Source organism: Chelonoidis abingdonii, chromosome 3 (genome assembly GCF_003597395.2).
Source record: "Chelonoidis abingdonii isolate Lonesome George chromosome 3, CheloAbing_2.0, whole genome shotgun sequence".
NCBI lineage: Eukaryota > Metazoa > Chordata > Testudines > Testudinidae > Chelonoidis > Chelonoidis abingdonii.
Window position 1 is genome coordinate 147591117 of NC_133771.1, and position 23284 is coordinate 147614400.

Below are 23284 nucleotides of genomic sequence, written 5' to 3' on the forward strand. Positions count from 1 at the left end.
TAGACACCTCAATCCACATTTAAGCACCTAAGTAAGTGGCCTGCTTTTCAGAGGGGCTGAGTACCTATAGCTACAAGAGGACTTCCTTAAGAGGTCCCTCTGAAATTGAAGCCAAATTCAGCCCTATTGTACACAGAAGCATATCCAGTGAAGTCACTGGAGTTGCCCCACGAGGGCAGAATTTGGCCCACAGGCTGTTTCTGTTCTAAAGCATGAAAAGCAGTTTGTGTCTTGGGCCGTAAAAACCCTACTGGATTCTAGGGATGGATTTACTTTCAGTTTGGTTTTAGGGATTGGGAGAAAACCATCCCTCGAAGATTAGGGATTGAGGCCCATGCTACTGCCTCTCTATGCCCTTCCATCATAAAAATGGCAGAGCAGCCATGGGGAGTTCCCCTAATGCAGGGGCAGCTTGGAGCTGGTACACGCAGTCTTATGCCTCCCACCCTAGAGACTTGCTAGGAGTTGTAGGGTGAATAGTTGGAGTGCAGGCAATTCTGGGCTGCAGAATCCTTTCAGTGCTGTTTCAACTTATATCAGGGGCCACACTGGCCCATAAAGCAGCCCAGAATTAGGGAAGGGAAAAGGTGGCTTAACGCTACCTTCACGCCCTCCTCCCCAGCCTCTAGGCTACACCTTCTATGCTGTGCCTCCTTAGAAAACCTGAACTTAGACTTTGATAAGCTTGAACCTGTCAGACTCTGCAACGGTGCGTGTGGCACACGCATACCTAACTTGGAATGGACATGAAGAACAGGAGTTGTCTGTACAACTGGCTTCATCTGCCATGCACTGCTGGTCCAGTGTTTACCTGTTCCTGCCTTCTGATCCTGACCTCCCAGTATTCTAGCTCAATCTGACTCTTAACTGTCTTGTGGCTCCTGCTCTCCACCCCTCCAGTTCGTTTGGCCCCTGTCCCTGGAAGCCGAGCCCAGGCAGAGAGGAGGCTGCCACTGTCTCCCAGCCAGGCTCTCAGACTGAAGCGGCTCCCCGCCAGCTGCCAGGGAGAGTGGTCAAACATGCCGGGGGGAGGCGCAGGGAGAGAAGGACAGAGGTCCCTACCCCTGCAGGTAACATGGGGTGGGAAGAGTGCAGCAGCCCCAGGCTGGGTGCTGGGCAGGAGGGGTTCACTGGGCAGAGGACACACATGGGCGTTACCATGTCTTCCCCTCTAGATTGTGCCCCCCCAGCATAAGGAGGCATGAGTTGTCTCTGATCCTTACTCTTGGTCCCTGTCCTCCAGTTTGGCTCTTGATTCTGTTTTCCTGGCATTACAACCTGGCCTGATTGCTGGTAATTTGCTCCTGGACCCTCAGCCCACGCCCAACACTAGCCCCTAAGCCAAGCCACCCATGCTCTGGCCCTGACCCAACCACACACCAGAACCCTCTTTATTTCCCCACTCAACTGCAATTTAAATAAGCCCCAGGGCAGGGAGGACAGGGTAAACAAGGGGAGCCAGCTGGAAACAGAGAAGGTCAAACTTTATGTCCAAAAGGCTGAGGTCTGCAAAGGCATCAAACCTATCACCCAAGGCTCAGTTTGAGTGTGTGCAAGTTCTGATGTGAAAGATCTCTATTTCTGACAAGGGTGCAAGCACTTTTCAGTGACGACTGTTGCAGGGTCATGTTTTGAGTGTTTTATTCAGATTTAATCAACCAAATTCATATATGGTACATGATCTGATTACCAATGTTCACAGTCAAGACTACTATCTCGTAGGTAAAACCATGAGATAAACCATGAGGTAAAACCATGAGATAAAATGCAGCGGTACATTCAATGATACATTGTGAGCTAGAATACAACATATGTACTGTATGGTTCGCAATGGCCAATCATGATATGTTTTCAATGTCTTTCACTTGAAAAGGGACGAGGAGGGAGGGTGGGAAGGCGGGGTTGAAACAAACTGAAGACGGTAGCCACATTCCACCGTGTTGAGGACCCAGCGGTCCGATGTTAGCTGGGAGCAGGCAGGGAAGAATGGAGCGAGGCGGCTGGCGAACTGAATAGGATCCTGGGAGGAAATTGGTACAGTGCTCTCCGGCGCACCTTCAAAAGTTTGGCTTCGGTCCCACCGGTGGTTTAGTGGGACCGGAGTTGTTACCCCCTTGAGGGCCAGACTGGCGTCTACAAGAGGTCCGGCCTCTCCTTCTGGAGAAGTCCTGTCTCGGTCGAGACGGGGGGTAGGGTCGCTGGGGTTGGGGTCGGAAGGACTGCCTCTGAGTCTGCGGCGTGTGCATTCCCAGCGAACGCATGATCACGCGATTGTCCTTCAGACTTTGGAGGCGAGGGTCTATCTTCTGGGAGAACAGACCCTGACTGTCGAAGGGTAGGTCCTGTATCGTATACTGCAGTTCCGGTGGTAGACCTGATGCTTGCAGCCACGATATGTGCCTCATAGTGACCCCAGAGACGAGAGTTCTAGCGGCCGAGTCAGCGGCGTCCAGCGAGGCCTGGAGGGAGGTCCTTGCAACTTTTTTCCCTTTCTCCAGGAGAGCTGAGAACTCTTGGCGGGAGTCCTGTGGGACAAGCTCTACGAATTTGCCTACCGCCTCCCAGGTGTTAAAATTGTATCTACTCAGGAGGGCTTGCTGATTCGCCACCCTGAGCTGGAGGCCTCCCGCAGAGTAGATTTTCCTGCCTAACAAATCCATGCGCCTGGCCTCCCTCGATTTGGGTGCAGGAGCTTGTTGGCCATGGCGCTCCCGTTCGTTGACGGATTAGACCACCAACGAGCAAGGAGGAGGGTGTACATAAAGGTATTCATAACCTTTCGACGGGACCATATATTTGCGCTCAACCCCTTTGGCTGTAGGTGGTACCGATGCCAGGGTTTGCCAGATTGTATCTGCCCGAGCCTGTATGGAGTGGAGAAAGGGGAGCGCCACCCTCGTTGGGGCCTCTGTCGAAAGAATGCTGACTACTGGGTCATCCACTTCAGGAACCTCCTCCATGGGTAAGTTTATGTTGAGAGTCACGCGGCGGAGAAGGTCCTGGTGAGACCTAAGGTCGATTGGGGGCGGTCCAGATGTTGCCATCCCCGCTACTGCCTCATCCGGGGAAGAGGAGGAAGAGACCCCAGGGACCAAAGGTTCTTGGAGAGACTCCTGGTCGTGCGGGACGTCCTGGGGCTGCTCTTGCTGTTCCAAGCCCTGGGCAGGGGAGCGCTCGGTCCCCGCTGGAGGGGGTCTGCCCACCTTGGACTCCAGTGCCCGATGTTCGGAGGGGACGGAGTGCGGTGGCGGATGGTGGCCACCTTGGCCCTGGTGATAAGCCCACGGAGTCCAAAAGGGCCACTGATGAGGCCCTTGCTGGTTGTCCGACTCTCCATATGATGCCGTCTCGGCATGGGAGGAGATCGACGGCTGACGAGATGGCCATGAAGGAGCGGAGTCTGTGTGATGCAGGTCTCTGCAGCCACTGGAACCGTCCCTATGCGGTGCCGGGGAGCGGCACCGGGAGTCCTGACGGTGCCGAGAGCGCGACCGGGACCTACGACCAGCGAGGTGCTGGGAGGTCGACCGTCGCCGAAAGTCGCCATCCCGAGATTGGCTGCGGGAAGTACGGTGCCGCGAGTGGTGCCGAGATCTGGATCGGTGCCGGTAATGCCTGGATGGTGACCAGGATATTGAGCGGTACCGCGAGTACGACCGGTACCTTGATGGGGAACGGTACCGGGACTGCGAGCAGCCGCGGGACTGGGATCGGTGGCGAGACCGTGAGCATCTGTGGGACCTGGATTGGGACCTGGAATGACGAAGTTCCATGGTGCCGGGCGAACAAGGTTGTAGAAGGGCCGGCTTGCCTATAGACTGGGGGACCCGCACCGGAGGTGCCGGGGGTCGAGGCAGCTCAGGCTCCGTTAGGGCAATTAGGTCTCGTGCTGCGGAGAACGCCTCCGGGGTGGAGGGCACGATGAGCTCAACCGTGGCACATGCCGGGGAGCTGGTAGGCACCGGACTTGACAGCTCTTCCGAGGCCGGAATCAACGGTGCGGTGGACGTCGGTGCCGTGGCAGATGGTAGTGCCGGGCGGTCCGGTTTGGCTAAGCGCTCTGACTGCGGTGTGGATATAGCGGCCGCAGGAGGCTTGCGCTTCTTTTCCCGAGGCGAGAGCGAGTGGTGCCGGGCAGAAGCTGGTGCCGGAGATTGGTGACTCGGCGTCTTCGCGGAAGGTGTGCGTTGCGGTGCCGAGGAGGTGCTTGCTGCCGGTGCCGCAGACGGTGCCGAGGATGGAGGAGTTAGCGCTGCCTCCATCAGTAACTGTTTCAGGCGAATGTCCCGCTCCTTTTTAGTTCGGGGCTTGAACGCCTTACAGATCCGGCACTTGTCCATTAGATGAGATTCGCCCAAGCACTTAAGGCAGGAGTCATGCGAGTCTCCTGTGGGCATCGGCCTATGACAGGCCGCGCACAGTTTGAAGCCTCGTGATCCGGGCATGTGCCCGATCCCTTCTAACTATCTACAAAAAACTACTAATAGAACGATAACTAACTACTAACTACTGTTAAAAGTTCAGCTATATACAAAATTCAAGAGAAAATGAGTGAATTGCTAGGGAGGTGGAGAAACAGTTAGACTGCGCTCCACAGTTCCAACGACAGACACGGGCGGTAAGAAAGAACTGAGGAGCGGCGGGCCGGCAGGGGTATATATCCGGCGCCATAGCGGCGCCACTCCAGGGGGCGCCCTGCTGGCCCACTGAGTGTTGCTAGGGTAAAAGTCTCCGACGAACATGCACGCGGCGTGCGCACACCTACTGGAATGGATATGAGCAATCACTTGAAGAAGAACCCAAGTGACTAGCTTAGCTGCATGCAAACTAGTTGACCCTGCAATGTTTCTCAATGAGATTAAAATGGAATATTAATTAAGATTAATGTCACTGGTTTAGTATCTCTTTTCCTACACCTCCTAGAAAAATACAATGCACCAAAACATCCATTCTACTGCAGACTACTGTAGAATTAAACCCATGTTATTAGCTAAGATCCCCCTCACACAGCATTTGGCACTCTGTGTACTGTATTTATTAGTAACATATGTATTACTATCGATTTTAAGCTGCTGGTTACATGGATAAAAGCAAATATACACTGCAAAACTTCTTAAAATAGTTCTTTTGATGGATCATAGCTACCATATTTTACAGTCAGCTGAAAAATCGTACTTTAGAACAGGGGTCAGCAACTGATGGCACATGTGCCGAAAGCGGCACGCAAGCTGATTTTCAGTGGCACTCACACTGCCCGGGTCCTGGCCACCACCCTGCATTTTAATTTAATTTTAAATGAAGCTTCTTAAACTTTTTAAAAACTATATTTACTTTACATACAACCAGGGACATCCAGAGGATTCAGGGGGCCTGGGACAGGGCCGGGTCTTTGGCTGCAATTGAGTGGCGGGTCCCTCTCGGAGGGAAGGACCCACCGCCAAATGCAGCCGAAGAATGAAGCGACAGCGGCGGAGCAGCCTAAGTGCCACCAATTGCGGCTTTTTTTTCTTTTCTCTTTTTTTTTTTTTTTCGGCCGCTTGGTGGTGGCACTCCGTGGCACTCCGAGGCTTCGGCAGCACTTCAGTGGTGGGTCCTTCACTCACTCTGAGTCTATCGCTGCACTGAAGGACCAGCCGCCGAAGACCCGGAGCGAGTGAAGGGCCCACCACTGAAGTGCCGCTGAAAACCCAGAGCGGTTCACGGGGCCCCTGCTGGGCCTGGGGCAAATTGCCCCACTTGCCCACCCCCCGCCCCCCCAGGCGGCCCTGCATACAACAATAGTTTAGTGATATATTATAGACTTATAGAAAGAGACCTTCTAAAAACCTTAAAATGTATTACTGGCACGCAAAACCTTAAATTAGAGTGAATAAATGAAGACTCGGCACAGCACTTCTGAAAGGTTGCCAATCCCTGCTTTAGAATTTCCTCATCTTAATGCTCAATCTCACCACAAGTGAGTATTATTAATTATTCTGTATTATTGTAGCATCTAGGAGCCCTAGTCATGGACCAGCACTCCACTGTACTAGGTGTCATACAAACACAGAACAAAAAGGCAGCCTCTACCCAAAGCCACATGCCAGCTTGCTGTCGGCTCAAATAAAGTTCATTTTAATAGGTTTATATTTATTTAAATTTTACACTTACTTGTATTCAGAACTTTAATTTCTGGGCTACTAAAATACTTCTAAACTTGATAAGAAATTAATTAAAAATGGACTTCTGTGCTTAGTAATGTTCATTGAACCACAGCTGAATTACAGTTTGGTCAATCATTATTTGACAATTACTGTCTCGCTTTACTAAATAAATTCCTTCCCCTTCCTCATGCTTGCCTTGCTGTGATCTGCCAGTTTGGCATCACCCTTCTAAGTCTTCCTAACAAGTATTCTCTGAAAAAAATTAAGTATGTTTCCCTCAGCTGGAGACTTACACGCGTCTCAAACAATCCCAGACTCCTCTGACCCAGGACCAGATATTCACAAAGTTGGCTTTGAAGCTAGGCATGACAATTGATAGGGCACTGCACTATCATTCCACAAATATGTAGTCTTAAACTATTGCTTTTAGAAAAGTACTGCTTCTTTATCCTAATTACAGGAGCCTACAACTAGATTTGCAACTCAAGTGCTCCGAGATTGTACTGGTGCATCTGTAGATTAGTAAGTGGTTCCAGCTGCCAAAGAATTCCCTTATCCATCAAATTTCATGATGTCAGTACATTTAAATGGCTAAAAATATCTTTATTTTCTTTCAGTTCCACTTTTAGAATACCTTTCTACTTACAGAACTACAAAATCTTGAGTATGGGAACTAAATTCTGTTTCAACTTGGACTCAATCTCAGCTGTGTTATTTTTATTTATCTTCAACAATTTTCAGTTAGGCTAACTAAAGTTCACGCTATCTCAGATTACTCACAAATCTGTGGGTAAGAAATGCTTCCCTATAATACATACCGTCTCTCAGTCTGTGTTTGTAAACATTATTATTGCTATTATTTATACTGCAGTAGTTCCAAAACCCCCGTCAGAGCTGGGCTTCTAGTGTTTTAGACACTGTACAAACGCAGCGTAAAAGAAAGACCTGAAGAGCTCAAAGTCTAAAAGGAGAGATGCCAGAGAAAGTGTAAAGGGCAAAGGATACAACATGCTCGTAAGTGTTCAAGGTGGCAAGTGTCTGGCGCATGTATTGTTGGCGCTGTGGTTTTGAGTTTTAAATATAAATTATCTCCAAGTGTTCATCCACGTAGCTATTAATTTGTTTCTTAAACCAATAATTTGCATTGTCATTCAGTTACACAATACAGTGTATGCACTAACGGTGATTGGAGAGTTGAAGACATTTACTGAAAAGCATATCTGCCATACTTATAGCAGGAAAGATGGCATTATATCCATGGACATTTAGGCCTATCTGCATTCCAATCTGTGTTCTGGCTAACTCAGTCTGGGTGCAATGGAGGCAGGATGTAAATGTCAACAGAACATCTTTTGACTGTAGTAGAGGCAGGGATTTACTATAGGCATGTAACCGGGCATGACTCACCCCTGTGGCGCCTCCTGCTGGTCACTTCAGGAATTAGCTCAAATTGCAGCTCGGAGCACCCTCAGCAGGCCGGTGAGCTGGCTTCTGCTACTGGCCCCGTGTCCCTCCCTGGACCCCGGTGCCCCTTTTACGTGGGGTTCTGCCCCCCGGCAGTAACCTCTTTCTCCTTAGGGTTTCCCCTCCCTGGGAACCCCCCCACTCTATCCCCACTTTGCCTCAGGGTCTTGGCAACTGCCCAGTCATTAGCTAGCCCCACGCCCTGGGGCAGACTGCAGTATTAGCCTCTCTTCATCGGCAAAGGGGGTTGGACCTGCTGCCTTGGCCTACCCCTGGGTTGCACCCTGCAACCCCAGTACCTCCTGGCCTAATTCTAAGCCACAGCCTGAGGCTTTCCAGGCAGGGGCTCCCCAGCACTGCTTTACCCTAGGTACCTGCTCTGGTTTTCGGCAGCCAGGCCCTTCTCCCTCTACAGGCAGAGGAAGACTGTCTGCCCTTGGCTTCCCTGGCCTCCTTATTAGGCCCTGCAGCTCAGTTTGGGGCGTGGCCCCAGCCGCAGCCACTTCCCCAATCAGCCCAGTTTAAAAGGCTGCTTTCTCCAGCCCCGGCCCCTTCCCTGGGCTGTTTTTAACCCCTTCAGGGCCGGAGCAGGGATCCGCCCTGCTACAAGGCGTGTTACATTAATATTCTTGTAAAGAGAGCATAATATATTATCGACTGAAATCACAAATTGATATCACTTTGTCTTTATAATATATAGACTATAGGCTTGATAGTTCAAAAATTATTTAGACAGTAAATCCCAAGGAAATATATAGAGCTACTTTAGACTTGCAATTGTATCTCAGAATTGATATTCAGCATGACCATGGTAACATTGGTTATTTCTATCTATACAGGTAAAATTGTTTTATTTATTTTGTAAATTGCAAGGATAAATTACATTAACTGAATTTATTCATTTCTAAAAAATAACTTACTTATACTATATATATTCTATCTCCACTAGTCTTACATAAGGTAGTGATTCAAAGAAAATTAACTATTCTCTTACATCACAGTACTATACTAAAATCAGAATAATACTGAACGTGCAGCAAGACATACACATGAATAAAAGAGAACAAGTATCAAAGGGGTAGCCGTGTTAGTCTGGATCTGTAAAAGCAGCGAAGAGTCCTGTGGCACCTTATAGACTAACAGACGTTTTGGAGCATGAGCTTTCATGGGTGAATATCCACTTCGTAGGATGACATCCACAAAAGCTCATGCTCCAAAACTTCTGTTAGTCTATAAGAAGACACAGGAATCTTTGCTAAAAGAGAACAAGCAGATCTGAAGTCCATCAGAGGGGAGCAGAATAGAACACCTTTGTTAGCCATCAAATGAAGAGGCATTTACAGGAGAAAGGTAATTATTTTGACTGGTCAGTGCTGGCTGACTCCGAGTAGTAGTATCCAAATAAAGTCAGAGAAAGATGAACTTTAGGGAAGCAAAACTGCTTGCAAAATCCTGAGCCCAATGGTGGTATCAGCTGAAGCAAAGTAATTAATTCAGGAATGCTTTAAAAAAATTACAGATAGTGGACTAGACTACAGCCTGGAAGATTTCCTCCACTGAAGCATGACCTCGACTCTTTCATCCTATTAAGATAAAATATCATGGCTCTCTTAACTTCAAGGGAGCTGAACATTCTCTCAAGGTGTTTAGAGGAATTTGGAGATGAATGGGGAGCACATCATTACAGGAAAAACAGATGAGTTGTCCTTGGAAAGGACAGGGAACCACCTTAAATTTTTGAAAGAACAGGTCTGAAATAAGATACTGGACAATTTTCCAGTTCTCATGGCAGAAATTATAGCTAGAAGAACCATAGCTTTAAGGTTTAATAGTTTCAGAGAAATGTGAGAAAGTGGTCCATAAGGGGGTTGGCATCAGGCATTATAAACCAAAGATGAACTTCAAAGAAGAGGAACATTCCTGATAGGCTGACAGATATTGGAAAAGTTGAGACACAGAGGAATGGCCCCTTTATGGAGCCCAGTAATAGGTGGCTCTTAGAATGGATGTTTTGTCTTGGAGAGTGCTCTGTGTAATGGTCTGTGAAAAGCCTTCTTAGAAGCAGCAAGACCATGGGAAACGGAGCAAAGTGAAAGCCATATGCTTCTCAACAGACGACGACATTTTTATGGACTTAGTTTAAAAGGGACCTGATTTCCTGGATTTTAACATCATATTAATAACCTTTCTAGAGCTGCCTTCATCAAGCAAGATTAAGTTCTCATGTAAAACCATCAAATGGAGTATCTGAGTTTGTGTTAGGCTCAGGATCCAGGAAAGCAGCCACAGGCTTCAATGCTTATTTGAAGGCGATACATGAACCAAAATATCCTGGGGAACAGTGTCCAGAAGATCATTTACTAGATCTAGTGTTGTCTTTCAAATTACAGCTTCTGGGTTTCTCACTGCACCCTGTTGCCCACATATTTGTTTTGGACTCTTGGCTTCCAGGGAGGGAGCTTGTCTTTATCTCTATGTATTGTTCAGTGCAGAATGCATGTTTAACACTATACAAATAATAAGTAAAAACAAACATGAATAATAATTAGTGCTGACTGCAGTGTCATGGGAACTGGACATTCAGAAAGGAACCATACTGCCAGGAGAGAGCTTACCTCTCACCTTCAAAGCCTGAAACACTGATAGAACTAGGCTCCATTCCCCTGACAGGAAAGAGTTTCTGCTTAAAGCATCTGTCAGAAGTTTTACATTTTCTTTTAGATGGCTGACTTTGAAAGTAATGAGATTCTCTTCCTGCCAGATGAGTTAAAAGGGTGGGACTCTCAGGAGAGAGCTACACTCCAATTCCTACTTTGGCAGTACAGATACCCTATGACTGTGAAACACTCAGACCAAATTGAAGCTGGTTTATGTCCCTGAATGTGAACAGATTCTGGCAGACTGCTCTGGGTCCAGTCTACTTATATGAACTGTAGTACATTTTCTGTGCCCTCTGGCAACCCAAGTGAGCCTCTAGGATAGTCCAACAGACCCACGTCCATTGTGACCAAAGCCCATGGAGACAATAGCCTTGAAACAACCAGGAGAGGTAGACTGTTGTGGTGAGAGGGATCAAAATCCATTTGTCAAGGTCTGACACAGTCTGCAGGCCCAGGCTTTGATCAGGAAAAACTGTAAATTCCAAAGATGGATCAAGCCCAAGGAAACTTCACACCAGAGGACTCTGAAAGGCTGAAGAGATTAAGCCTTGGTTGAATCAACATCTGAGACTAGAAATTAGAAATGCTTGCCTTTGTTTTCAGTGTCATTTCTGGCATTAAAAATACTCTGTCTGTGACTGCTTTGAAATGCATCCCAAGAGGATAAGATCCCCTCAAAGGAACAGAGCACTGTTGGATTGGTTGTCAAGTTCCAGGAACAGATTCAGGGTTCGTGTCACCACCCCATGGCTCTGCAGAAGGGAGTAACTGTTTATCAGCTGGTCATCTAGATAAGGAACCAGTGATATGTTTCAGTAGCTTGTGATTACTTCTGTTAATCTCTTGAGGGTAATGTCAGACTGAAGAGGTGGGTGGAATACTGAAGTGTTGATCCACAGGACAAAATTTGGGATATTATGTTTCAAATTCTGGAGTGCTAGTGGCATCTTGAGATCAGCTAAATGAATTGCTGTGTCTTTTTCCCCTTGTAAAATTAGTAGTTCCAGCAGACCTCTCCCCTTCTCAGACTTGTGACAGGAAGAAGAGAAACAAACAGTCATTTGTTATATCTTCTGGAACTGGATAGTTTCAACTAGTCTTGTGGGTTTAACCATACCACTAGCAGCAACGCTCACAGAATTGCAAAGAGCCACACACTTTCCTCCTTTGGACTTTATGGTTTGTGGTGGGAGGGTTATGTTTAGCTGTATGAGTGGGAACGTTTTCAAGGTCCCTGTTTGTTTCATGCTTCTGCCCCCCACCCCCAATATATTTTGGAATGATTTTGAGATTTCATCTTTAATATTGTGCCTGGAGAACATGCTAAGTACAAATATACATAAATGCAAATAAAAAAGTAAACATGAAAATAACAATCAGGATAGAAAGCCTCCTGGAAAGTCTGGACACTGCCTTCTGGAAGGCAGCAACCACACTGTTAGCAATTCAAAAAGAAACCTCACGAGACGTTATATCAGTGGTGGGCAACCTGCAGCCAGCACGGAGCCTGCAGTTCCCATTGGCCAGGAACGGCGAACCGCAGCCACTGGGAGCTACGGGGCTGCAGGGAGCCGTGCCTGTGGACGGTTGATGTAAACAAATTATCTCGTGGCCTGCCAGAAGATTACCCTGATGGGTCGTGAGTGGCCTGCGGGCTGGAGATTGCCCACCACTGTATCATCTGTTTGTCTGGAATATGTGCTTCTTGAGGGAGGGATGGTATCTTTCCCTATATTTTGTAGAGTACCAGCAATCTAGTGCTTCTGCTGCAAAGTCTGTGCATGATAATCCACCAATGATGAACATTCAACAACAGCAATTATATAGTAGGTGCAATATGCCTTTGTGTGTTTTAAATAATAGATGAAATCCTGGCTCCACTGAAGTCAATGTGAAAACTCCCATGGGCCCTGATTCCACAAAATGTCTCTATAGTAACAGGGAGAAAATGTATTGAAATACAATCCCAGTTAAACATTTGCAAGAGATATTCTAGCTCAGATGCAGATGGATTGGCTGTTGTGCAGGAGACCCAATTTTAAGGGTACCCGAGTGAATGATCAGGGGGTAGCTGTGTTAGTCTGTATCCACAAAAACAACAAGGAGTGCGGTGGCATCTTAAAGACTAACACATTTATTTGGGCATAAGCTTTCGTGGGTAAAAAACCTCACTTCTTCAGATGCTTGGAGTGAAAATTACAGATGCAGGCATTATATAATGACACATGAAGAGAAGGGAGTTACCTCACAAGTGGAGAACTAGCGTTGACAGGGCCAATTCAATCAAGGTGGATGTAGTCCACTCCCAATAATAGATGAGGAGGTGTCAATTCCACGAGAGGCAAAGCTGCTTTTGTAATGAGACAGCCATTCCCAATCCCTATTCAAACCCAAGTTAATGGTGTTAAATTTGCAAATGAATTTTAGTTCTGCTGTTTCTCTTTGAAGTCTGTTTCTAAAGTTTTTTTGTTCAAGAATAGTTACTTTTAAATCTGTTATAGAATGTCCAGGGAGACTGAAGTGTTCACCTACTGGCTTTTGTATGTTACCATTCCTGATGTCTGATTTGTGTCCACTTATTCTTTTATGTAGGGACTGTCCGGTTTCGTCACTGCCACCGGACTTCTTGTTGTTTGAGTGAATGAGTACTAAAGGAAAACAATAAAATGATTAAACAAATAAAACATTTATGCCATTACATTATAATTAGCTCTGGCAACTTTCAAATGCTGGCCAAATGGAAAAATGACTGGGGAGTCAAATTCAAAGTTCATTGCTTCTGACCTTGACAGCACCTACTGCTAAACAAAAGATTTCAAAAAACAAATGAGGGTAAAGCATTAAATCTTGGTTCCCAATTAGAAGGACAACTCATAGCAAAGAGATTCGGTAAACACAAATCTCTCTGAAATCCTTGGCTGAAAATGTAGAACATTAACAACACCTTGGATTATGACAGTGGAAAAAAAACAGTCTCTCATTTAAAATGTTTGTCATCACTGTAATCCCATTTTTAATTATAATTGATGTTAGGGGCTTTCGTGTGCTGGAATGGTAATACACTGCCAAGAGTTCAGCTTCTAGGAAGGAAGGGTTTCCAAATCAAAGTGAAGATTGATCTTAAAATATCTGCAACAAATAATAACGTATAAACCTGTCAGAAGTACAATGAATTGAAGATGTTACAGTAGTAATAACTTAACTACTGACAGTCAGCAAACATCCTGTGAGCAAGTTTTCTGAAGGTTTTCTTATTACATTTACTAATCTGCCCTTCAGTGTAGGTCAAAAATGATTATTTTTATTAGTTAGAGTTGTGACCCATGCCATTACATTTGGTGGTAACCCAACTTTCTAAAGAAGAATCTACATTTTACTTTTGTTGATTTTACAATGAGACTATGTTAATTTGCCATTTTCAAACATCCAATGACTAGGTAGTGAGCTAAGCTAATAATCATTAGAGAATATGATAGGACAGTGTTGTGTGTCCTTTACATTTATGTGTATTTATAGTTAGACAACTATTAATACACACTGATGTGCAGCAGCCCCACCTAGAATCAGGGCACCATTACAGTTGGTGCTGTATAAAAATATATGAAGAGACAGAATATCATGAATATACAGAATATCTTACATGAATATCTTCCAGTCTAAGGCCTAGATAATGGAAGCCCTCCGTAGGGGAACTACAGAGCTCACCAACCATGGTTGGGGGAGTGTTGAGGATTATGTCATTAGAAAACTTGAAGCCTCCTCTTCTAAGCTGTATGAAGTTCCTTTATCTAGTCATGAAGAGTCATAAGACATTGGACAATGACAATTGTGCAGGACTGAATATTGCTGTTCTATGCAATTTTGGAGAAAATGCCCAATTTGATAAAAAATAATTATTCTTTGGTTTCCTGATTTTATATATATGAAACCTTAGAAATAGACCGGGAAGAGATGGACAGTTGAGGAAGTCATAGGTGCACTTTAATTACATGATTCTGTGGAGTCACAATTTATCAAGTATCCCTGCAATTTATCACATGAATATCACAACCTCATACATAGGTGTATTATATTATGGACCAAATGCTGTCCTGATTTGCACCCTTATGACCCAACTGAATTAAGTGGTGTTCCCCAGAAACAATGGAGGGGCAGGATCTGGCCCTGTTTCTGTATAAATCTAGTATATACACTGTGGTTAGATTCTGAGGTCTATTATACCAATTATCAGAGGGGTAGCCGTGTTAGTTTGAATCTGTAAAAGCAGCAGAGAATCCTGCGGCACCTTATAGACTAACAGACGCTTTGGATCATGAGCTTTCGTGGGTGAATACCCACTTCATCAGATGAATGACTGATGAAGTGGGTATTCACCCACGAAAGCTCATGATCCAAAGCGTCTGTTAGTCTATAAGGTGCCACAGGATTCTCTGCTGCTATTATACCAATGTCTATCTGGCGTAATTCTATTATAGTCTACAGACTACAGTCTGATCCACTTATAATTAATTTCAGATGGCTGTACTTGAGAGAAAATACATTTGTTTCAATTTTTATTATAACTCTAAGATACCACACTACAATAAGCACTACATAAAATACATAATTAAATAATACAAGTAATAAATAATAATAGCTGCAGAGTTTCCAAGGAACTGCTTCAAGACAGACTGGAATGGGGAAGAAGATCCGACCCCATATAGATGGGACAAAGGATAGAAGAACTAATAAATAATAATGCCTTATAATGGAGTGGGGGCAATTAAAAAAACGAACATTTACAACTCCGGGACTTCAGAAACTGTAGTATCTTCCCATACATAGAACAGGAGAAAACACAGGAAGTCAAACATTTTGGAGCAACATGTATATGCTGAGTTTGTAATGGCATCATTATCTTATATGCATATAGTCTGTTCTCTCCTGAAGATGTCAAAGTGCTTTAGGTGATTAAGAATCATCATCTCCATTTCAGTAGTGAGGAAACTGAGGCACAAAGAGATTAAGGACAACGTCTGCAGAAGTTTCCCCTGATTCTGGATGCCCAACTAAAGACATCTTGGCTCTTACTTTCAGAAGTACTGAGCACACAAAGCTCCGATCAACTTCAGCTGGAATGGTGGCTCCTCAGCAATTATAAAAAAGTCAATGAGAAACCGAGGCCACATTTGAACTAATCAAATTGACCAGGGTCACCCAGGAAGTCAATAGTGGAGTTGTATACAGAATCCATGTCACCTGACTACCAGTCCTCTGCCCAATCCACTGGTCTATAAAACCAGATAGAAATACAGCATCTTTTAACATACACAAGAAGAAACATGAATTTCACTCATAAAGGACCAGATTTTGACACAAACTTCAATTTGAAACTCCTAAAAGGTTCTGAGCACCTCTTTGCATTAGCTTCTCTGAAAGTAAAAAGGTATCAGGTAAAATCCTGGCCTCATTGAAAAGAATGGTAAAACTCCCATTGAGTTCAGTGGGGATTTCATCCATGGTTTTACAGTAAGTTGTTGAGTGCCTCCTGTGAGTGTATCCTCTACACTCACTGACTCAAATGCAAGCAACGGGTGCTCAGCACCTTGCAGGGGTGCTCAGCACCTTGCAAGATTGGGTCCTTAAAGTGCTAATGAGCTAAAAATTCTATATAAAGAACTAAAAGAGATGCTATAGCTTTTTCAGAGAGATAATTACAATGGAAGAAACATTTAAGGACTTATCTCAAGACATAATAAAGCATTCCTCAGCTACTTGGGATTTACATTTTTACTCATAATGAAATTTTACAAGATAAAATGCAATAATGCTGTCTTTGACTATGCCACTGTATTTACAGGGAAATCCTTTTGTTCGCCTAGCAATATGGTAATTTACTGTTGATATGTGTTGTCAACATACTGTAAACAGCTTGTCACCCTTGCTGTCCCAAAGGCAAAGCAGTAGCATATTTTCTTGCTGGAAATCTGGCCTTGTGAAGAGTCTTGGGACATCCCTCACAAAAGTTGGTGGATAACAAGGGAATTCTAGAGGTGACACTATTGGTCTTCACAGGGAGAATGCACACTGGACTACTGATTGCAGCACTTTTCAGCATCCATATCCAACCATTTCAGAATTTGAAAATGATTGCCTCTAGAATAAAGAGGCCTGTCACTGCCCTCTGGCAATTGAAGTGTTAGCATATTTCCTGGCTTACCAATAGCAAATAATAGAAAAGTAACACGGGGGACAGAGGCTTCCAAGTTTGCTACGTAGACAATTATATTTATAAAATCTTTCTCTCACAAACCGTGTGTTCTTTCATGGTTATATTTAATAATCTTCAGAGATGTTACTAGTACTGTCTTTAATGTACCGTGTAGTTTCAATCTGCTAGTCATCCTGAACCCAAAACTCATGATGGTGAGTTATGACTAAAGAATAACTACTGTGTTCAAGAAAACTATCTTCACCAGAAACTTTAGATAATGCTTACATGAGTGACACACAAAAAAGCAATGGAGCAACTGAGTGATGCTATTGTTCTCTGAATTCATATATAATTAGAAATCCGAAGTGATGGAAAATTGGTTACCACTTGATTTTCTAAGATCAGAGGTGTGAATTCATTCTATTAGCTTCTTAGTACTACATGCACACAGACCAATATATATCTAACTCTAGTCTATCCCAAAGGAGGAGAAGATGGCTGAAAGAACAAAATAAAACTATTGTCATTGTAAGGAAGAGTTTGAATCTGACATGTAGTTCAATGGATAAAAATGACTGACAGCTGAAATCCAGATTCTGTTGAGCGGCAGTCATATAAAAGTGAAATCACATCTACTAAGTCAGCACAATTTACCAACAGTGTTCAAAAGAGATATAGATATTAACTATGGGACTACAGCAGGACACGTCTAAAGGTGTTAGACCTGATCCCAATATGAAAGTGTCTTCCTAACAGACAATGAATGGCATGCCCTCAATTCCCAGAGAAGTCAATGGGAACAGAAACCACTCAGAAGTCGGATGAGGATCTTAGAATCTCTCAGGGCTGGGTCTTTGGTCTTTACATTGTAATAATACAGAAACATTGGGAGATTTCAGAATGCTGCCAGAACAAGCCTTCCAAAATATTTTGCAATAACATTTCCCCTGGAAAATTTGCCACTACACAAAATTAATTTTCTCCTAGAAGTTTCACTCTAAAAAAGATTGAGGGAAAGAGAGAGAGTTTATGACTGTCTGGAGGGCATTTAGAGCACTTTATTATTTTCATCAATGTGAGTACACGCAACCCCTCTTAAGATTTAGTGGGTGTGATACATGGGCACTTGTGATACAGCATACTCCACAGATCTTACTTCTTAACTCAGTCACTATTTTTCAACGTGCTGAGTACTTCTTGCTATCACTACTGTTCTACTTCACACCTTCTGTTAAAAGACCCCTATTTGATTTTTAGGTAGAGTTTGTATGCTCAACTTTATTAAATGTGGCTGTACCCATACTGAGATGAATGTGTTGGATGCAGCCCGCCCAAACAATTCTCAGATGCTATGGCACTCAAGAAAACAGTTAAAAAAGAAGGCAGAAACCCAGCTGCTTCCCTTTATTCTCCTGTTTACAATATCAGACCAACATTACAGCTATACATTGACATCGCCTCACATGCCAAACTCCCACTGATGTCAAAGAGTTCTCTGCATGAACAGAAAGCAGTTTATGGCCCTTAGTGTGCAAATAATTCTGCTAAGATCCCTTTTCTTTGAAATGCTTGCTGCAGTGCCATAGGATTTGTTAGACTTTTCAAGGACTTGGCATGCTTTTAGGGTTGTTCTCACCAGCACCCGTCCCCTCCCTCACACTGAGTATCCAGAAGCAGCACATAATTGAAATGAAAATTTTGAATTTCTCTCTCTGTTCTTTGGAGTATAAATTACCTCTTGGATCACACATTATATCATCTTGTTCCTTAGAATCATGTTTGCATCATTTTATGCCATGCACATCTGTGGTCTGTTGGCAAGGCACAGCTACCTTAAGAGAGGGAGTCAGAGCTGACATTATCAATTTTTTAAAAAAAAATCTAGGTTTAGTTAGAGGAACAAATACACCCTGCTCCAGAGGCAGACTAATTTTGTATATTCCACAGGATCTCACAACATGTTTGAAAAGTAGCTAGCCCAGTTTGTGTTCATACTGTACAGCTATTAAACCATGCTTGAACCAAACTACAGGGGCCTGTTTGTGCCCTCCTAGGGAGCAGTCTTGAACACAGTTCTAATGCTATTAAAGCTCAGTGACCCAATGCTCCACAAACAACTTCCGCCCTTCTTAATGGAACCTTCATGCAGAGTGCAGAGGAGCAGAGCCAGCTGGCAACAGAGTTTCACAACACTGGAGCAAATTCTGCCTCCATTGGGTGCAGCAGGTGATCGGTATAGTTCATGATTTTACTCTTGTGTATATTTTTCAAAATTGGTTTAGTTTTAGAGCTAGTGTGGACATAGTTTCCCCTAAAATCATACAACTGTTTTCAGTTAAGAGCGATGATTTTCTTTTTGAAATAATGGCTCAGAGTCACATTAACCCTCAAGTTCAGAAGTCCCTGAAGCTCAAACTGGTCTGACCTACAATATTCAGGACTGAAAACAAATTCTGGTTCAATAGGCATTACACATTTTAGCAAGAAAGGCTGCTTATCAGATAGATTACTTGGTCTGCTTTTCTTTCATTCACACTTGTCTTTCATAGGAACATCAACAGCACTGAGGGCAAAGGCCATTTGGTTCTGGATTCTGGCAGTACAAGTAATGAAAGATAAGTTCCTACAAATCAAGAAGGCAACTAGTCACAGGACTTGGGAAATTATATTTCAGTGGCCAGAGATTTTACTCAACGTACCTTTTCTTGCGTCTTGCACAGAAGACAGTTGCATTCAAAGCAATATTGGCGCTTCAGATGTTTTTGACGCTCACTGCTGGGCATCAGTGATTCAATATAGCTGATAGTGAGCTATGTGCAACAAACAGAAAAAAACAGAACTGTTATACTTAAACATCAGTTCAGTAAATACCGGTAAGTAGAACTGGTTGAATATGTCCCAGTCACAGAATCATAGAATATCAGGGTTGGAAGGGACCTCAAGAGGTCATCTAGTCCAACTCCCTGCTCAAAGCAGGACCAATTCCCAACTAAATCATCCCAGCCAGGGCTTTGTCAAGCCTGACCTTAAAAACCTCTAAGGAAGGGGATTCCACCACAAAATTTGATTTCATATAAATGGATACATCCCACTGAGAAAATCTAAATTTTTTTCACGTTAACATTGCCAAATCAAAAATTTTTTAGAACTTTTAATTTTGAGAAAACATTTAATTCTTCAACTTTTTGTCCTGATTTTAAGATGGAAGCAAATGTTGAAGTATCCAAATTTCCAGTGGGATGGAAATTCCATTTTCTGACTAGCTCTGACTGTAATCCTGGACTCCAGCACCATCTAAGTGTCTAAAAATATTTTGACTTAAAGATATCACTTTTATTTGAGAATATACATTCTATTCTATATACGTCAACCAGGTTAGTTTTATTTCAATCCTATCTCACTATTTTAAGTATGTCTACAATACCAATCATTGGAATATTTAAGTGCTGTTTTGTTGTGACTGACAAAAACATATGACCCTCCTATCTAGATTTGCTGAAAATATTCCCAAGTACTTGCAAGAAGTACTGATTGAACAACCCTGATTGAAACTAAATAATAATACTTGCATCTGTCAACCTCTGGAACTCCTTGCCAGAGGGTTTTGTGAAGGCCAATACTATAACGGGATTCAAAAGGGAACTAGATAGATTCATGGAAGATAGGTCCATCAATGGCTATTAGCCAGGATGGGCAGGAATCATGTCCCTAGCCTCTGTTTGCCAGGAGCTGGGATTGGGTAACAGGACATGGATCACTTGATGATAACTTGTCTGTTCATTCCCTTTGGGGCACCTGCCACTGGCCAGTGTCAGACGACAGGATAGTAGGCTTGATGGACCTTCGGTCTGACTCAGTATGGCCATTCTTATGTTCATTTCTAGCCCTTTGAAAACCCTAATGCCATTCAGGTAACTTCCAATGTTGGATGGATGGATGGATGGATGAATGGATGAAAGAAAGAAAGAAAGAAAGAAAAAGGACATTTCCCACCAGCCAGAAGAAATTTTAAAGGACCAGAATCATGACATTTATATAATGCTTTATATGTTTAGAGCACTGCATAGGCATTAACTAATAAGAAGGAGATTTTGTAGCAAAACAACAGTGCAGTTCAGCCCTCAGCTGCTTAGTCACATGTGCTGTGGATTACAGGGTACCCAATGACCACTGAAGTATTCCAAAAAGGGCAAAATTAGACATCAGGTCACATTACTACATCTTGCACCTAGATACTTCAGCTAACAGGAAGACATTTTCACATGACTCCTAGTTAAATCATGAGACAGCGTTCAAACAGAAATCACAGGGAACCCTTACCAATCTTCACTAATGACTGGGAGACCCAATTGTCAGTTACTGAGTTTTGCAAGTTAGTGAGTAGTATGAGTAAACAAGCAATTACCAACCAAGCATAATGCCTGTACTTTGTTCATTTGTTATTACAAATGTAATTTAATATTTATTACACAAAGAATAACTATGTTAAAGAACATTATTAAGGTTGCAAAGGCAAGCACCCCAAATTTCCACAGGTGAGGGGGAGTGGTGTGGGAGTGGGGTATAGTATGTGGTCATGTAATTAAAGAGTATATCATAATGCATACACATAAAAGGATCAAATTAAGGATGCCCAAGCAACTTTTATTCTGGCATTTCCAAACTTCTGAGTGCCTGACTGCAATCTTAACAGGGTGGAAATATGATGCAACAGATGTAGACCTGGCACCCAGATATCAGCCCCTTAGAGCAAAGGGGAAACCAGGAAGGAGATTGTGACTCTCAGCTCTCTGTTGAATAACAGAACAGATCAAGTACACCTCACGAGCATGGTTCTCCACACTGATCTACCCATAAGCCCAGGGGCGGCTCCAGGCCGCAACACGCCAAGCGCGTGCTTGGGGCGGCATGCCACAGGGGGCGCTATGCTGGTTGCTCGGAGGGTGGCAGGTAGGCAGTTTTCGGTGGCATGCCTGCGAACGGTCTGCTGGTCCCATGGCTCTGGTGGACCTCCCGCAGGTGTGCCTGCAGAGGGTCCGCTGGTCCTGCGGCTTCGGTGGAGCCGCGAGACCAGCGGACCCTCCGCAGGCATGCCTGCGGGAGATCCACCAGAGCTGTGGGACCAGCAGACCCTCCACAGGCACGCCTGCGGGAGGTCCACCGGAGCCGCGGGACCAGCGACCAGCAGAGCGCCCCCCGCGGCATGCCGCAGTGCTTGGGGTGGTGAAATGTCTAGAGTCGCCCCTGCATAAGCCTCAGTCCTAACTGGGAGCAGGTGGGAAGGTGTATCAGCCTCCATTAAATAAAGACCCAGAAGTTCAAATCTGAATCATCTTCCCCTAAATCTTGGTGGGAGCTGGATTTGAATCACTGGATCTGATCCCCTTCCTATGATTTTAGGTTTAGCTTGTATCCAAAACCAGAAGAGACCGAATCTGGCTAAAACATGGTCCAAGGAGCAGAAATCTTGTGGGAACAACCATTCATGTGTGAGCTCTTCATTCAGGGCCAAAATATTGAGAGAAAAGGTCATAAGCTTTCAACACTGCTGAATCTAAGCATTAGAAGTGGTTGAGTCTCAAACCTGAATCACAAAGCACAGCCTAAATCTAACAGAGAGTGAACCAACCCCCACTTTGCCCATTTCCAGTCTCCAGACCCATTCAATCCCTTTTTCCTTTCTGTTTGTGCTCCTGACAAGAGTACCAAGTATGATGCAGGAAACTTCTTAATAGGAACTAAACTGAAAGCAATTTCTTCTAGGCCACTAAACTGCTACCAGATGATAACAGTCACTGACAACCTGCTCTGAATTTGAATTTATGACCAAGAAGTGAAAGGCAACACAAGATTAATAATCCCTATGATGTGGAACTTTAAAACCCCTTGATTTTTTGTGCAGTTAAAGGGTCTGATCCAGCTCCCATTGAAATCAATGGGCATGTTTCCACTGATTTCAGTGGGAGCTGCATTAAGTTGCATTGTTGCTGCCAGATTGAATGGGACAATGTAAATGTAATGTTCAAAAACACGACCACTCTCCCAGTGACTAAGTGTATACTAATCATTTAATCAGTTATACGTAGAAGCCCTTTATTAAAGTCTGTCTCTTACACTTGTTTTAATTTTGGATCTGTTCATTAGATGCAAGGCTCATTTAACTTGTACATAATTATGAAATATTCACACTCATCAAATACTGCTTCAATAGTATTTTGCATGTAGGATGTACAGTATTAATTACATTATTAATCCAGCTGACCAAAGCTTTACTGCGTCCAACCGCACCCCAATGGTCCCTTTGAGAATCTGGGCCCCAGGTTCCATAATTTAATTTAATTAAAAACTGAACTGTAACAAATACCAGTTAATGGGTGTTAATACTATAAAGACATGTCTTAAATAACAAATATTCTGTTTGAAAATCTGTCATCATGTACATACTGTGGAACAGTTATAAGAATTTCAAAACTGTAATTAGCACAGACAAGCAACCAACCACCAAAATTGGTTGTGTACCAGAAGTGGTCTTTAACAGTAGGTCAGACAAAATTACAATGGAAACCTCGCAGCTAATTTAAAGTGGTTACTTAAGACAGGGGAGCATTGGACACCGTCTTCAGAGCAGGTTTCTCCGCGTGTTTGAAAAATGTTCCTGAATATATATGAATTTGATAGTCCAGTTTATCCCTGAAGGAGCCACTTTCATCTCCAGGTAAATGATTTCTATTTTCTAATCTCTTTTCCCCACATCCCATCTTTAGCCAGTACTTACTTTCTTTCAAAAATGAAATTAAAATGTAAGAAAACTTTACATAATGCTT

At 43.8% G+C, this 23284-nt stretch overlaps 1 protein-coding gene across 4 annotated transcripts in view; it reads right to left on the reverse strand.

Moving 5' to 3' along the window:
- Nucleotides 1-23284, reverse strand: part of SMYD3 (SET and MYND domain containing 3) — a 701794-nt gene that overhangs the window by 87145 nt on the left and 591365 nt on the right. For all 4 annotated transcript variants that reach the window (XM_032801055.2, XM_032801054.2, XM_075064202.1 and 1 more), the window contains one exon: nt 19160-19270. In XM_032801055.2, coding sequence (XP_032656946.1) covers nt 19160-19270 — 111 coding nt within the window. The remainder of the gene's footprint in view (nt 1-19159; nt 19271-23284) is intronic.